Here is a 16,655-nt window from a genome sequence, read left to right as displayed (position 1 = left end):
TGCTTCTGAATGCAAACCCTTCTTTTGTGACAAGCTGTGAGAGAAGCAATTACCTTCCACTAGAAATACTATATAATGCCCACATTTAGTGCAGAGAGATTCTCCTGAAGGTTATAGTCCTTCATACTAACAGACCTGCTTGGTTTGCTCCAGGGAGGCCATCTGTGAAATAGATTTTGACTTACTGTGTACCTTATTGCTGTTTCTCACATCCTGTCAGCTTCTGATGTGCGTGTTGGTGTCCTGAGGAGCTGCCATATGCAATGATCGTTTTTCAGATCTCGAGCAGCTCTAATATGGGACCAAACAAATAGGCAGCCTTTCATTTTAAACCTTCCTACCCTCCTAGTGATAGATTTGAAAGCTATTTCCAGTTTGTCTTTAAACTGGAGTTTTAAACTGTCACTAACTTTTCAGATTTTTAAATCCTCCTGCATTTTCAAAGGAAATAGTTAACAAAACAAAAAAATCAGATATTTAAGTAATTTTTTTACCTGTTAATACCTTAAATTATTCTTCATCACTGATGCTATATGTGCTTGCTTTTCTAGTCTCTCGGCTTGAACAGAGAAAACAAGCTAGTCAGACTTGCTTTGTGACTGTCATGCACTAGGCACAATGCTCTTTGTGTTCCTAACACATAAGAACATAAGAATGGCCATACTGGGTCGGACCAAAGGTCCATCTAGTCCAGTATCCTGTCTTCCCCCTGTGCCCCAAAGGAAATGAACAGAACAGATAATTATCATCCCCTGTCACCCATTCCCAATACATATGGTGAATTCATAGATTCATAGATATTTAGGTCAGAAGGGACCATTATGATCATCTAGTCTGACCTCCTGCACAACGCAGGCCACAGAATTTCACCCACCACTCCTACAAAAAAAACCTCACACCTATATCTGTGCTATTGAAGTCCTCAAATCGTAGTTTAAAGACTTCAAGGAGCAGAGAATTCTCCAGCAAGTGACCTGTGCCCCATGCTACAGAGGAAGGCGAAAAACCTCCAGGGCCTCTTCCAATCTGCCCTGGAGGAAAATTCCTTCCCGACCCCAAATATGGCAGTCAGTTAAACCCTGAGCATATGGGCAAGATTCATCAGCCAGATACCCAGGAAAGAATTTTCTGCAGTAACTCGGATCTCACCCCATCTAATAGCCTATCACAGGCCACTGGGCCTATTTATGAATATTTAATTACCAAAACTATGTTATCCCATCATACCATCTCCTCCATAAACTTATCGAGTTTAATCTTAAAGTCAGATAGATCTTTTGCCCCCACTGCTTCCCTTGGAAGGCTATTCCAAAACTTCACTCCTCTGATGCTTCGTCTAATTTCTAGTCTAAATTTCCTAGTGGCCAGTTTATATCCATTTGTTCTTGTGTCCACATTGGTACTGAGTTTAAATAATTCCTCTCCCTCTCCGGTATTTATCCCTCTGATATATTTATAGAGAGCAATCATATCTCCCCTCAACCTTCTTTTAGTTAGGCTAAACAAGCCAAGCTCCCTGAGTCTCCTTTCATAAGACAAGTTTTCCATTCCTCGGATCATCCTAGTAGCCCTTCTCTGTACCTGTTCCAGTTTGATGAATTCATCCTTCTTAAACATGGAAGACCAGAACTGCACAGTATTCCGGGTGAGGTCTCACCTGTGCCTTGTATAACGGTACTAAAACCTCCTTATCCCTACTGGAAATACCTCTCCTGATGCATGCCAAGACCGCATTAGCTTTTTTCACAGCCATATCACATTGGCGGCTCATAGTCATCCTGTGATCAGCCAATACTCCAAGGTCCTTTTCCTCCTCCGTTACTTCTAGTTGATGCGTCCCTAGCTTATAACTAAAATTCTTGTTATTAATCCCTAAATGCATGACCTTACACTTCTCACTATTAAATTTCATCCTATTACTATTACTCCAGTTTACAAGGTCATCCAGATCCTTCTGTAAGGTATCCCTGTCCTTCTCTAAATTGGCAATACCTCCCAGCTTTGTATCATCTGCAAACTTTATTAGCACACTCCCACTTTTTGTGCCAAGGTCAGTAATAAAAAGATTGGTCCCAAAACCGATCCTTGAGGAACTTCACTGGTAACCTCCCTCCAACCTGACAGTTCACCTTTCAGTAGGACCCGTTGTAGTCTCCCCTTTAACCAATTCCTTATCCACCTTTCAATTTTCCTATTGATCCCCATCTTATCCAATTTAACTAATAATTCCCCATGTGGCACGGTATCAAATGCCTTACTAAAATCTAGGTAAATTAGATCCACTGCGTTTCCTTTGTCTAAAAAATCTGTTACTTTCTCAAAGAAGGAGATCAGGTTGGTTTGGCACGATCTACTTTTTGTAAAACCATGTTGTATTTTGTCCCATTTACCATTGACTTCAGTGTCCTTAACTACCTTCTCCTTCAAAATTTTTGTTACAGCCAAGAAAGCCTGTATGCATTTTTTTATTTGTGTCCCTTAAACTATTTACTATACTCTTTCCAAAAGGTGCTCAGATACTGCAGTGACAAGTGTTATAAGAACCTGAATATAACAATATGCTTGGTACTTTGGCTTCATACTGGTTCATAGGGTCCCTGCCCCAAAGAGCTTATCTTCCACAGAGAGAGAGAGAACACGTTTTGCTTCTGTTCTATATGCCCAACCTCTTGCAATCCTGGTGGCTGGTGTGTGTTTAGGTTCTCAATGATTAGGGCTGAGAAAGCAGGAGAATTGATTAGTTTCCTCACCTCGCCTGTAGTTTGTTTTGTGCTCCACAGACCTGGGGCGGGGTGGTCTAGTCTCCCACTTTAGACAGCATCTCCTGTTAACAGAAATGGGAATTACATCCTTATATCCCTGATTCAGGAAAGCACTTGTTTAATGTTAAGCATGTGCTTTGAGGGCTTTCATGAATCCCTGGCCATTGATAAGAGACTAGACTTCCATATCTATTACCATTGGGGCAGATGATCTAACTTAAAAGGCAAATGTGCAAAGAAACTCCGTATTAGGGAAGAGTAGGAAATAAAAGCAGAGGGTTCAGCGTAAGTTTTTCATATTGAATTTTTCAATTCCCCTGCTGGTGTGTTTTTACAAATCTGCTTCAGAAACACATTGGGAAAGAATGCCAACCTTCTGTCTCTCTTCCTTTACCAGAGATGTTGGAAACGTGGTTGAAGCTATGTACGGGGACCTCCCACCTCCAATCATGCTGATTGGGCACAGTATGGGTGGGGCTATTGCAGTGCACACAGCAGCATCCAATTTGGTACCCAGTTTATTGGGTCTTTGCATGATTGATGTCGTGGAAGGTAAGTTGTTGTTGTTTTTGTTATCTCCTTGGACAGTATCATCTGTTATGTTCTGTCTTCCTCTCTCCTTCCCTATTAACTTTGTTGGGCCTGGGAGGTCTTTCTCAGTTGTGTTAACTGTATGAAGCTTTCTCTTCTCTTATGCCAGCTATTGTATGGTATAGTTAGCATCACCTTAGCCTTTTGTTTTGGAATTTTCCATTTGATTTTGTTTATCATGATTGCTGTGCACCACCCATTCTTATAACAAGGACCACGATTGCTGGGGAGTGTCTTACTGAACCATATAGTGTCACCACTGCTCTCTGCCTAAAATATCAGACCTGTTCACCCTCTAATGGCAGCAGTGTACAAAACTATACAAGCCCTGATACTGTTACAGCTACCGGAGGTTTTGCTGATAGATTTATTGTAATGATAGAATACCTGTAAGAGCTGTTAACGTGGATGCGGGAAGCAAAGAACTTAGAGTTGCAGACCTGGAAACCAGTTTTTTGGAAAAACTGTGTGAAAGCTGGTTTGGAGCAGCTGTGTATAGTTCATGACTATAACTCTGTTAATCAACTTATCTTATATCATGAAATTTGCCTCAGTTCTCTCCCTCACATAGTTCACACTGTCATATGCCAAGACCTTTGAGAACTGTTGCAAGGATGTTGTCAGATGTTGGGTTCATTTAAGTCAAAACGTTTGTTTTTAGGCACAGCCATGGACGCGTTGAACAGCATGCAGAATTTCTTACGGGGTCGTCCCAAAACGTTCAAGTCAATTGAGAATGCAATTGAGTGGAGGTAATGTGCAAGTTTGTATACTCTTCAGAAATCTTCATTGTACTGTTAATTCTGCAATTGATCTTGGAAGAAGGATGGTCTTGTGGTTAAGGCATTGGATTGGCGCACCAGAGGCCTGAGTTCTGTTTCTGACTACCAATGCAATTCTCCCATCTTCAGAGTGGGCATTATACTTCACTGCCCTGCAAGGGCATTGTGAAGATAGTCATTAATGTTTATGAGATGCTCGATCACAGTGATGTGAGAGCCATATAAACATCTCGATAATCATAGCATCCTGGGAACTCCAGTGTTTGTATGCCACATCTCTGTATTCGAGATGAGTGCTCACAGGGTGAACTTGGGAGTGCTCCTATTATTACTGGACCTATTAAATATTGAATGATACTAGATTAATGTATGCAATTGACCCTTGATGTTTGACCATTTTGATTCCCCCTTTTCCCTTTTTTTTTTTCTAGTTTAAAAAGTGGACAGATAAGAAATCTCGAATCAGCCAGAGTTTCTATGGTTGGCCAAATCAAACAGTAGGTTTTGTTTTCTAAAACCTTCTTAAATGTTTTAAGATCCCAAATCGGTAACAGAGCATAAGTGTACTTTAAAAAAAAATCAAATCCATCTTCTAGCAGATATCCGGTCCTCCTTGAACTTACCTGCCAAGGCTGACCACAGAGGGTGAGGAAAGTAGTACTAAACCATTTACAACCATCCACGTTCCTATGGTTAGGAATGTCAGTCAAAATTTCACTAGGGTAGAATGTAATTACCCATCAAGGATACTTTTTTTTTTACTGTGCAAAAGCCATTTGTACATGCAAATGATAGAGCGCAAAACAATGGGTGTGCAATGGCCCATGCAAAGATTTGCTCACACCAGTAGACTAGCTGGATGTGCCTTCAGAAATTTGGCCCCTAAATTCCTCCTGACAATTCAACTGAATATGGTATTTTTCACTTGCTGTCCTCCTGCTGCTGTGCATTGTTAAATAGCTGTCCATTACACTCCAAAGGTGGTGGAGTTGAGTGGTGATGAAAGTAATCTGTGTATTGCACCGTAATCCTATACAACACATGATGCTTGCCAGCAGCATCAGGTGTTTCTATTGTTTATATTCCAGTATTGTCATAAAAAAAACTAATTTTGCTCATTTGACCTGGACACTTCCTTTCTTTCTCCTTGATGTGGTAGAGCCTCAGATCAGCCAGTCTCTCTGAGAAAGCCAATTCTATCCTTTTAGGTGCAGGTGGTCTCTCCTAGAATCGTTAAGATGTTGCTTTTCACAATGGAAAAGGAATCAATTTCCAGTCCTATTTTACCAGGTGTGAAGATGCTGCTAGTCCTGAGGTCCCTAAAGCTATAGTAGAAGGGATTATTGAGGAGGAGGAGGAGGAAGAGGAAGAAGACTATGAAGGAAGAGGATCTGTTAACAAAAGGAAGAAGGAAGATGATACAGAGGTGGGGAGTTTTCACTGTGTTCTGCTGGAACTAATGTCTTCACTAGCCTCTTCCTCTCTAGGGTATCTGACGATCTATAGGGAGCAAGAAGGCAACCATGCAGCCAGCAAAGGAGATGCTTCCATGGAGCTAGGTGCCTATGGGACATGTAAAAGTTCTCCAAAGAAGGAGCAGTGAGCAATTGTTCAGCTCTCATTCAGGGCCTCAGTGTAAACAGGAGTAACTCCTGCGACCTCATTGCTTGCTCCAGGTCTGAGTTTGGGCCTTGGTCTTGGACTGCTGGCTACATTGTGAGTTACCACTTGAAAGTGTTTCTAGATGTTCATGAACGTGGCCATTGTATATGGTCTAGAAAGGAACTACTTTCTTGTCCAGTAAGTCAGTATGTGCTGGGTCCTGACTCTATTTCATCATATTATAAAGGCTCATCGGTTTCTGCTGCGTGGTGTAGACCATATGACCTAACAGTCTTATTCCCACATGTAAAGCTATTCGTGCATGGTGCTGCAAAACTGTGTCTTGCCCAGGCTTCATGGAAGGACAGGTCCAGGTGTCTTTCTGCGTGAATTTTTAGTTCCGGTGAAAGGGGGCAGACTGACAGTCTGGAAATGGAAGGCCTCTCTTGCTCAACGCCCCAGGTACAGCATGTGCAGCCCCGTTAACTTACTGTGACATGGAGCGAGCACGTTCAGGGTTAAGAGGGTGATCCGGTCTTTGTGAGCAAGGTTGCCTAGTTAGGGCAACACATGGGGGGCAAACTGACGTTAGTCGCATCCGCATTTGACTCTGTGCTTTTACTTTGTCTTCCAAGTGGCGCTTTGCTGAGGTTCATTCTACGCTCGTTTCAGTTGAATACTAATGCTGAGCTCTTTGTCCCCCCTGTAGACGAAGAAAGAACATCTGTATACATGGCGAATCGAACTGTCGAAAACCGAAAAGTACTGGGAGGGGTGGTTCAGGGGCTTATCGAACCTCTTCCTCAGTTGTTCTACTCCAAAGCTGCTGCTTTTAGCGGGTAGGTGTTTCCTTTTTCTCCTTAGTTCGAGCTGTCATTCACTTTGATTACATTCAGCCTGTGTTTTAGAGGAGGGAAGGGAAAAACTGTGGCTAAGATACTGGTCTGGATTCTATCCTGGCCCTTCTATGTACTTTGAGAGACTGGGCAAGTCATTTTAGTCTCTCTGCAACATGCACATGGGAATTGTGGGATTAAATATGCGTATTGTGATACTGTGCCTCAGCTGTCTGGCAGGTGTTGCAGTTGTAGAATTGAGCTAATGTTCTGCTAGGAACAGGACTGAGACCCAAGCCAACCCACGGGAGTAATCACTTAATTACTGCAGTCCTGGGCTGGATTTGAACTCATGACCTGAAGGTGAAAGGATCAGTATTCCAAGACCAATCCCTATCAGCCTCCAGTCCCCTGTGATAGGGAACACTGAGTCTCCCATAGTTGAGTGCCATTTAATGATGTCTGGGAAGATGGATGGATGAATGTTCCTTCAAGTTTTTGGCAGTGATCCTCTCCTGTCGCTGTATGCTCCTGATGTGCAGCAGGGAAACAGTCTAGTGAGTGTCGAGATGCTGTTTCTATTCCATTTTTTCACACCAAACATCTTTTGCAAAGTCTTAGCAGGACCTGACTAGACGCTCTCTCCCTGGCTTCTCCCCAACACATCCGTTTGCTTTATTCCAGGTGTTGACAGGCTGGATAAAGATCTAACAATTGGACAGATGCAAGGTAAATATTTAATACTGCTAGCTATAATGCTCTTTCAGGGGATAGTTTATGTTGCAGAGAGTGAAAGAGAGCTGGAGAAGAAGGCTGAAATGGTCCTGGCCAGGGCAATCTGTATTGAGACAAACCAGCATTAAAGAATGTAGTTAATCCCCAGAGTAACAGTGTGATCCCTTGTCTATGATTCTCTGTAATGGAAGCTAGAGGAGTTATTAGATCTTGCCAATCACCCTGGTGCTGATGCAGGGCTGTGATATTGCTTTTGTTCAGTCTGGTATTAAATATTCAAGTGATGGGGCTTTGTCATGTCTCGTGGGGATCTTTCTGTGATTTTCAGTTTTGCCATTAGGAAGCTTTTCCTGATTTTCAGTCTGTTTTCTTTTAATTCCATCCCATTGTGCCTAGTTGCACCACCTGGTGCCACCTGAAACCATCTCTCTTTCTGGTGCTGGCAGACTTCTACTAATGCTTGAGAGACATGGCAGGGGAGGTAATATCTTTTACTGGACCAGCTTCCGAGCTTATGACCTGAAGAAGAGTTCTGTGTAAGCACGAAAGCTTGTCTCTCTCCAACAGAAGTTGGTCCAATAAACAATATTCCCTCACCCCTTGTCTGTATAATGTAGCCGTGCTGGTCCCAGGACAACCACCTCTAATAATGCTTGACAGTTACATTAGCATCTTTCCCCGTCCAATCCCCATCACTGTTTTCTTTGGAAATTGGATATTGGAAGGGAAAATGGATGATTGGATAAAGGTCCTGGTGTGGTAGGTTTGACAGCTACATTCATGTCACAAAGATGGGATAGCATTTAATACAAAGCTCTTGGGAATTAAGGATTAAGAAGATAGTGAGTGAACATGGTTGTAGTTAATTCAGAGCTCCTGCACAAGTAAGAAGGCAGGTTCTTGCCTCCTGCAGAAGCTTTGTGTTCTCCATATGCTGCTGTTTGACATCTGGTGTCAAACATAGCTTCTTGAGTCCTCATCTGCTAGATACGACAGTGGGGCTAACTTGTAAAGAGTTTGAGATCTCTAGTAGAAATGCCCATAAAAGCGCAGAATATTTTTGCACCTTAAGTTCGGTCCCTGCCTTTAGCCTTTATAGGGGTTGGCTTCTGCGGTTGCATGTAACACATGCCTGAGTCATTGCCAGGGAGGGATACGTTCACTCTAAAAGTAGCTGCAATGACTGTTTGGTCTGCAGGAAAGTTCCAGATGCAAGTCCTCCCTCAGTGTGGCCATGCAGTCCACGAAGATGCTCCAGACAAGGTGAGCCGCAAAGCTTTGGTAGCAGTCCGTTTACGAGTTACATGCAAAATGGGTCCATCGCTAATACAAAACCGAGGGCAAACCTCATAGGCCTTACGTGCACCACACCTATAAGGAGACCTGGTTACTGATGGAGCAGATGGGACTAAATCATATCCGTGAAGCTGCCTTGAGAGCCTGACTGGCCAAGACTTTAGTCTGCTTGTGGGGAGACAGGTCCCACCTGCGTTACAGCTTTACCTGTGTCGGGGGCCAGTGGTGGTGTATAACTGACTCAATGATACAGTACTTAAAATGCAGCATGGGATTTTCCATCCTTAACTTCTCTTGGGTTAGCTCAGCTTTTCCCTTCCCCCTCCAGCCTTCAGTGCAGGTGGCTGCTTTCGTAGAGGGATAATGTCTTATTAAAACTAAGTAGTTTAAAATTTAGAAAACGTCGTATAAACATTATTGTAGCAGTTTATGTACTGACAAACAGTGACACTTTAGTATTTCACTCACGCTAGTGTGCCAGTAAATAGAATGGTGGTGTGGACTGAGCACGTCTGGAAATGAACGTGGGAGTTCTTATCTCGGCTCTACTATTGACTGTGTGGCTTTGAGTCACTTAACCACTCTGTGCCTCACCCTTGTAAAATGGGGATATTTTTACCTATCTTCATGAGATGTTTGGAAGAAAAGTTATTTGTAAAGCGTGATACAAGTAATTTGCTGCTCTGAGCTAATCCTTAAAGGGACACCAACTTAAATCACAATTGTCTTTTTTTACCTACTATAGTACATGCCTAAATTACTGTAATTGAAGAAGATGGTGAAAAAAACATTTTTTTTTTTCAGTTGTGCACTTGATGCATGGTCGGTTTCACTGGGTCCTTGGTAGTATATAGACATTTATCCCTTTTGTGAGATGTTTCATACAGAGGTGGGAGGGTGGGGGAACAGTTTAAAATAATGGGAGGAAGATGTAGTACTTTGAACTACTTTAAATTTTGAAACTGACCAGGCTTCAAGTTGACTGTGTCCCTTTAAACTCTGATTCCTTCCCCCCTACCTCCCTTCAGGTTGCTGAAGCTGTTGCAACTTTCTTGATCCGTCACCGGTTTACAGAACCAATTGGTGGATTTCAGTGGTAAGGATCTCTGAGTCCTCGGGCTGCATGATTCTCTTCCTGACCCCCCTTGCATTCCTTGTGTGCATCCAGGGTGGGGAGAGATGAGTATAACAAGTGGTTGGGTGGAAAGGGAAGTAAGGATCAACTTGGAGCTTTAATGTAACATTAAAAGCAGCATGTCAGTATGCAGCCTAGATCACAGGCAGTATTGTGTTTCATGTTCAGTGTGTAAAGCTGTCACCGTCTCTAAACGTCTCATATTTGAACTTACTAATTGTGATAATAAAACACTCAGACTTGGAGGGAGGAGAAGACGTGGGCCTGACCTAGCTGATTTATTTCTTTGTGGTGGAAATCCTTGTCCCTGATGGGGCAAAACTAGCAATTGCATTGAATTTTGTTAAACAGACCCAGTCACTGTAAATAGTTTAGGACCCAAGAATGACCTGCATAATGTGGTGGAGAAGATCTTCCAATTTCTAAGAATCGCTATGGCTGTTCTTGTAATCTGGATCTCTGTCATGGAAAAATGCAATTTCCAGCATGTTTCCTCCTGCTAAGAAACATTAGCAAGAACATGCATTTAAAGCTTAAAGCTGCATACTTTGCTTCTCAAATCTCACGGCTGTGTCACCCACAATATCTAAAGTAGTCTCCCATCATAATGAACTTCAGGAGCCAAAGCTCCTCTCCTGGCAGTGCGGTTGATGAGCCGAGATAACGTAGAAGAAACGCTGAAGGTGAATGAACTCTGCAGGCTGCTGCATGTTGACTCCCAGTATCTCCTAATCGTATTTACAACAGGCAATACTGACCTGTTGGGAGGGGGCATTGAGCTGCTGGAGGGACTACATTCAGATGAGGTGTGAAACAGTGTTGTTCTGGCCACCTGTCATTACAGATCTGTAAGAAAAGGCAGGTTAACCCACATGTCATGGGCAATAATTCCTCTGTCCCAAAATTCCTCCTGAAGATTTAATGAAGAAAAACTTTGGTTCAGAGTTACGAGGCCACAAAAGTTATCATGTTCCATCCCCGAAGTGACTGTGTTTTTAGGGGAAGTGGTATCGATGAGCGGGTGAACCCATCCCAGGCTCTTCAGGGTGAAAGGCGGGAGGAGTGTAGAACGATTAACAATATGAATCGGAAGCCTGAGGAAAGGGTACAGGGTGTTGGGTATGTTTTAAAGCAATGGAAGCGGGAGAAGTCGCCAGGGCAACATTATGCTGCGTCTGAGCCTGTAGCAGGCTTTGGCAAGTTATTGCTGAGGATTATAAGGCATTAGCTTGCTGATGCTGCTATCCTGGTTGTACTTGACAGCGGCTTCAAGAGAGGTGCATCTGAGGGATGGGCAGTTTGTTGTACCTACTGCAGTCTGCTGCTTTAAGCCATAGAGAGCAGGATAAAACTAGTAATAGTGAGAGCTGTGTATCTAGAATTGCTATTCTATCTGCATGCACCTAACTGGGATATTGCCCATGAAGACTTAACCTACATTTTAGATCCTTTAAGTTTCAGCTTCATTAGCATTAGCGAGTTACCTTGGGTGGTGTGGATTTGAATTTTACGGAGGATCCTTGAGATTTAATGTACGGTGATATTCTTCTCTCCCCTGCCAGTGTGTTTCCTGCTTGTTAATATCCTGATGTTCTCCAGCACTGAGTTCCATTGTAAATAAACTGCACCAGAGGCCACTGTGATGTATCCATATCCTTCTCATCTACCCAGTTCAGCAATGACAAGAAATTGGCAGGAGATCAGTCCTGTAGAGCTGGTTTCTAGGAATTTCCTTGCCGGCAGACAGCTCGTATCGGAGTCCTTGTGAAGCTCGTCGGTCTCTTGGACATGGGCTCCTCTCCGCTGCCGCAAGGAAAGACAGCCTGAAACCCCGAGTAGTAGAACATCTCTCTTATCTCTGCGAATCCTCAGGCTTTGTTGGACACAATCACTAAGGGACTTCAGGCAGATCGGATTCCCCAAGGGGCATTGCAGCAAATCTGAAGGCGTCAGGATTTCTTCGTGGAACTATATGGGAAAGGCCCCACAAGAGCTTTTGCTTTTTTTTTAAGCCTGAGGAACCGGCTTCTTTTGAGTTTTTCGTCTCCCCAGGGCTGGCTGCATGATTTTTAGGGCCTGTAAATTGTGGGGGAGAGAACCGACTGCACTATGAATTACCTTCCCTTCCAGTTCCACTAAGGGCAGGACTGGGAAAATGGGACCATGAGCTCCTGTGCGGGGTCCTGTTGCTTCCTTGACAAGTTCACTCCTGGGGTCTCCGGCCTCAGCACTTCACTCTATGGCAGGCACTCAGTGGCCTGGGGCTCTACATTTAAAGGGGAAACCACAATATCACCAGTAACATCATGATCTGTCAGAAACAGGCCAGTGGCTATTCTCTGCTTGTGGAGTTTCTGCCTACCTGGTTCTGCACCTCTTGTCACCGCACACAAGTGAGTGGAGATTGGCACCTCAGGCAGTTTTTAGGAGGCAAGTAGACAGACCGGGCAGTGGATGGAATGCTGAGCTAGCCAGCAGTAGGGAGAGATAGGGACTTGGGGGGAAATCCCACCAGCAGTCTGACCCTGGCCTAAGCAGTTGCTTGCCATGCTTGCCATGTGAGGCCCTGCTCAGTGTATTGTGGGAAAGTCACTGTTCTGTATTCGATGTTTAGCACTGATCATGTTCAGGTCTTTTATTAATGCGGTTACTATGAGAGAGAGTTTCTTCAGGGCACAGGCCAGCCCGGGATAATTTGTTAGATCCTTTTCACCTCCTATGAAATCCCCCACGGGAGCAATAGAACAGTTGCACTTGGAGCTATTTGCAACAATATCCTGATGTTCTTGAACTAATAAAAATGAGGCTTTATTCTTTGACCGTTTCATGCCAAGTGATGATGTGACTCTGCTAGTTGAAGCACAGCTCTGTTACTCGCCTGGTCTTGGAGATGTAATGGTGGCGGGTGTATCCTATGACAGTCCTAGTAAATCCTTTACGTTTGTGCTGTGCTGGTAGGGATGAGGGGGAAATGGCACAAATAGCAGGTAAAGCCCAGTCAAGCATATTGTTTACCATGAGGGAGAACTATTGTTCTCTTCTATCTGATTCACACACACATTAAGGGCTTGTCTACACTACCCACCGGATTGGCGGACTGCGATCGATCCAGCGAGGGTTGATTTATCGCGTCTAGTCTAGACGTGATAAATCGACGGCTGAGCACTCTCCCGTTGACTCTGGTACTCTACCAGAACGAAAAGTGCAAGCGGAGTTGACGGGAGAGCGTCAGCCATCGACTTACCGCAGTGAAGACACCGCAGGAAGTAGATTTAAGTACGTCGACTTCAGTGACATTATTCCCTTAGCTGAAGTTGTGTATCTTAGATCGACCCCGCGCGGTTGTGTAGACAAGCCCTCAGTGGTGGACTTTTCAGCTGTGGCCTGGCTGCATATTTCACCCGCACCACCACCAGAGTCTGAAACCGCTGGATTAGAAATGAGAATTTGCAATTCCAGGTGAGTTCTGTGTCCAATGCGACACTTAGGCAACTGATGCTGAGGTACTAAACAAGCGATTTTTGGCTCCTTGTATAGCCCTCCCTATCAGTCACAATCTGGCATTGCTTCACCATGTGATTCTGCTCACTGACCAATACGGACCCTGGACTAAGTCCATTCCAGTTTGTCTGCTGATTAGTTTCATGGCTTCCGATAATTGAAAAGTCAGTTTATAATTGGAAAACCCAACAAAAAACTCCACTTCCCCCACTGCATATCTTGGCAGTCTTGCAAGGTTCTTGACCCTTTTCAGATTACTCTGGTTGTCAAACTGTTTGTAGGGGCGGGAACCAAAGCAGTGGTAATGCAGCGTTAACCAAGGCCCTCGTTGTTTAATTTCAAGCATGTGAATAGTCTACTTAGAGTCAAATTCTGTCATGTGCTTAAATCTCCTGTGGGTTACTACATTAGATAGCGCCCCATGTTCACCTCTTCTGCTGTCCTCTCCCTTTCTAGAGAAGGGAACTGGTTTATCAGATGGCCCCACAAAGAGTAAAATACCTTCTATTTCAGCCTTTGCTATCACACCACAAGGGGGGTGAGGGGCTACATTTCCATGCACTGTGCCATTGGCTCCCTGGAAATGTTTTTTGGTTGTTACACCTTGGCAACTATGACCTTGTTTTATGAAAAATAAATATTTCACAACCTCTTCTGGTGTGGCTATGTTTTACGCCAAGCTCTCCAAGTCCTGGCTTGTAGCAGAGAATGGATGTTCTTTGCAAGGATCCAACTAGCTTTAGGTTTGTGAAAAGCAGATTCAAAGGGCAGGGGAGAAAATTGTGTGCAGGGGTGACTACTTTGGTTGAACTACATCAACCTTTGTGAGTCTAACACACCTGCAGCATTTTCTTAGTGACATTTTTAATGCCCCTGTGTAAAAGGCAAACATTACAGGGGAGGAAGGGGACATTAATGAAAAGGGGTACCATTTCTATATTGCATCCTTAACTATTTAGAGATCTCTCTTGCCTCTGTTCAGGTTGCATTAGATTAAGGATCAATGGAGCCTTTAACCATGGAAAAAATCTCGTGTCTTAACTAACACAAGACACAATTTGTTTATTTGAGAGTCTGGTTTATTTAAGGTTGGGGGTTTTTTAAATCGGACTTAATGCAGGAGTAGTCTTGCTAAAAGCCCAGGGTTATCTGAACCAAATATAGGAGCCTTGAGGACCACAGAAGGTTTGTTTGTTAAAAACCCAAACCTCTCTGGTATTCCAGGAATGTGCAGCCCTGCTTTGTTCCTGGGAATAGAGCTGCATGCTGCTCATTTACACATACTTCTATCTTAATGGAAGTTACACTAGTCTGGTGTTAGGGAACACTGTAGTCTGGAGGAGTGCGCAGCTGAAAATCAAAGGGCTGTCTCTTTACATTAACACGCTTGCTGACTTGGGCTGTTGTCTGGAGCTGGATTTTCTTTTAAGGCTTGTCTTTTTTCCTTTTCCTCTCAACCTGGCCTTGTCTCACACACTTTCAAAACCGCAGTGGGCTGGAGATTAGACCAAAGCCAACTAAATATTTTGTCCACCCTAAATGGAAGCAACTGTTCTGAATAATAAGACCCCTCCAGTAAAAATCCCAAACCCTACAGCATTACATTAAGGTTGTGACCTGTCATTAGTATTGAGGAGTAGAATCCCTGAAGCTAGTCGTGTTTATCAGAATACACCAGCTGGGTAAAAAGCAGGGGAATAAGTGGATAGCTCAGTGGTGGGAGCACAGACCCTACTCAATTGCCCAATGGAGCCAATAGTAGTGGTGACAAAGTTCCTGTCTGCTGGCTGTGAAACGTTTGTGGTCTTGCACCTGTTCTTAAAAAACTTCTCTGTATCACATAGCAAGTTGGCTCCCTTGTTGATCATGTGTCAGTACTGGGCTAAGACTTGAACTGGGGCATTGCAGAATGACCTACCCTCTTGCCTCCTAAAGATCGCTCAAGGGCAGGGGGGAGACTTGCGCTTGCATTACTCCATATGCCATATCCATTCGGGGACTAGACAGCTTCCGTCTCCAGGCCAGCCAGATGATTGTGCTGTGCTCGGCAGAAATTCAGTACAAACCTACGTTGTGACTTGGTACTTTCTGGTTCAATGAAGACGTTCTGGGAATGCATCATCTTGTGACATCACAACGGCTGTGGCTTGGATGAGTTGCAGTGGGACAGTGGTGTTTGTGATCTCACGTTCAGGGCTATTGTCACTGAACCAGGGAAGTTCTGTGTGGATTTCACAGAGCAGGTGCATGGTGGAAAAGGAAGTAACAAGTGTTTGTGCTGACTGGTGGGGCCATCCAGCACAGAGAGCTTCGCTCTGCTCCATTGCCACTTTTAGGTTCACTTAAAAATAGTGTAAAGCTCCAGAGGCCAGATTTTCACACATGTTCAGCATCCAGCTGCAAACACTGTTCTCAGTGGGAACTGAGCCCCTGAAAATCTGGCCGTAGACCCTCACATAAGGCCGAAATAAATCTCACTTCACAAACCTACCATGAGTGCGTTAGGTACGGTACTGCCCCTTTTAAATGATTTTTTTGGCCCTGGTATAGTCCCAAAGCCTGGTGCCCTGCTGATGAGCAGCAATTGCCAGTTTGTGCTGCCCGTTGTCCCTCGACTGTGCACACGTCTGCCTCTTTCTCCTGGCTGTATGGTCTGCCCTGGTCTGGTTTGTTCATTGTTTCTCCAGATGGTTTACACTGCACGTCTAGCACCCAGGCCTGCAAGCCTGTATGAGCCTGCAGGAGGGTGGTAGGTGCTTGGCCTTTTGACTATTTGGAACAAGCCTTATTGGGTGTATAGCCATTGGAGCTCAGACTTGGGAGCTAATAAAGTTACATTCAGTTCTAGCTGGGGGGGCGAGGGGGGAGAGCTTTGTGACCTCTTATCGTTTACCTTTTTCCTTTTAAAAAATGGCAGTGTCTATCTGCTAACTTCCTGAGAAGTTCCTGAATGCCCTCTGTGTCCTATAGTTTGTATGAGCTTCATTCTGTTTGTATCCTGTTCAGTGTCCCATTACTCTTGTGTACAAACAATAAAGCATTGTGAAAAGCCTCCATTTAAAAACCTCCCTTGTTTCCATTCACTTGTGGTATGTTTGCTTCTTTTCTTTAACTGCCTAGAGAGGATGGATGTGTGTCTTGCCTGCCTTCAAATCACTCTCATTACTTGTCAGACTTAGTTATTTTCTAGTAACTCATGGAAGTCTCTTGTGTTTGTAAATGTTCTGAGTTTCCTTCTCTATCCATAATCCAATGTGACAGGGATGTATCAAGGGAGAAATAATTCTCCACATAATTTGTGCTTTTCTTCCACTCCCCTGATTGGTTATCCCCATCTGTATAGAAACATCTGAAAGTAATAAATGTGGCTCTCTGGCTGTTAAGTTACCTGTACTGTGGTGTGTTGGCTTGTGTC

At 43.9% G+C, this 16,655-nt stretch overlaps 1 protein-coding gene across 2 annotated transcripts in view; it reads left to right on the top strand.

Annotated features, from left to right (window-relative positions):
* The window catches only part of PPME1 (protein phosphatase methylesterase 1), a 48,701-nt gene extending 32,078 nt beyond the window's left edge, over positions 1-16,623 (top strand). For both annotated transcript variants that reach the window (XM_073334450.1, XM_073334460.1), the window contains exons 6-14: positions 3,160-3,314; positions 4,015-4,105; positions 4,567-4,632; positions 5,426-5,561; positions 6,447-6,576; positions 7,258-7,302; positions 8,507-8,571; positions 9,633-9,700; positions 11,302-16,623. In XM_073334450.1, the coding sequence (XP_073190551.1) occupies positions 3,160-3,314; positions 4,015-4,105; positions 4,567-4,632; positions 5,426-5,561; positions 6,447-6,576; positions 7,258-7,302; positions 8,507-8,571; positions 9,633-9,700; positions 11,302-11,320 (775 nt within the window). In that variant the 3' untranslated portion in view covers positions 11,321-16,623. The remainder of the gene's footprint in view (positions 1-3,159; positions 3,315-4,014; positions 4,106-4,566; positions 4,633-5,425; positions 5,562-6,446; positions 6,577-7,257; positions 7,303-8,506; positions 8,572-9,632; positions 9,701-11,301) is intronic.
* Positions 16,624-16,655: the final 32 nt, after the last annotated feature.

This window comes from Lepidochelys kempii, chromosome 1 (genome assembly GCF_965140265.1).
Source record: "Lepidochelys kempii isolate rLepKem1 chromosome 1, rLepKem1.hap2, whole genome shotgun sequence".
Classification (NCBI taxonomy): Eukaryota; Metazoa; Chordata; order Testudines; family Cheloniidae; genus Lepidochelys; species Lepidochelys kempii.
Note: the sequence above shows the minus strand (reverse complement) of the source record. Positions and strands in the feature narration are given on the sequence as shown.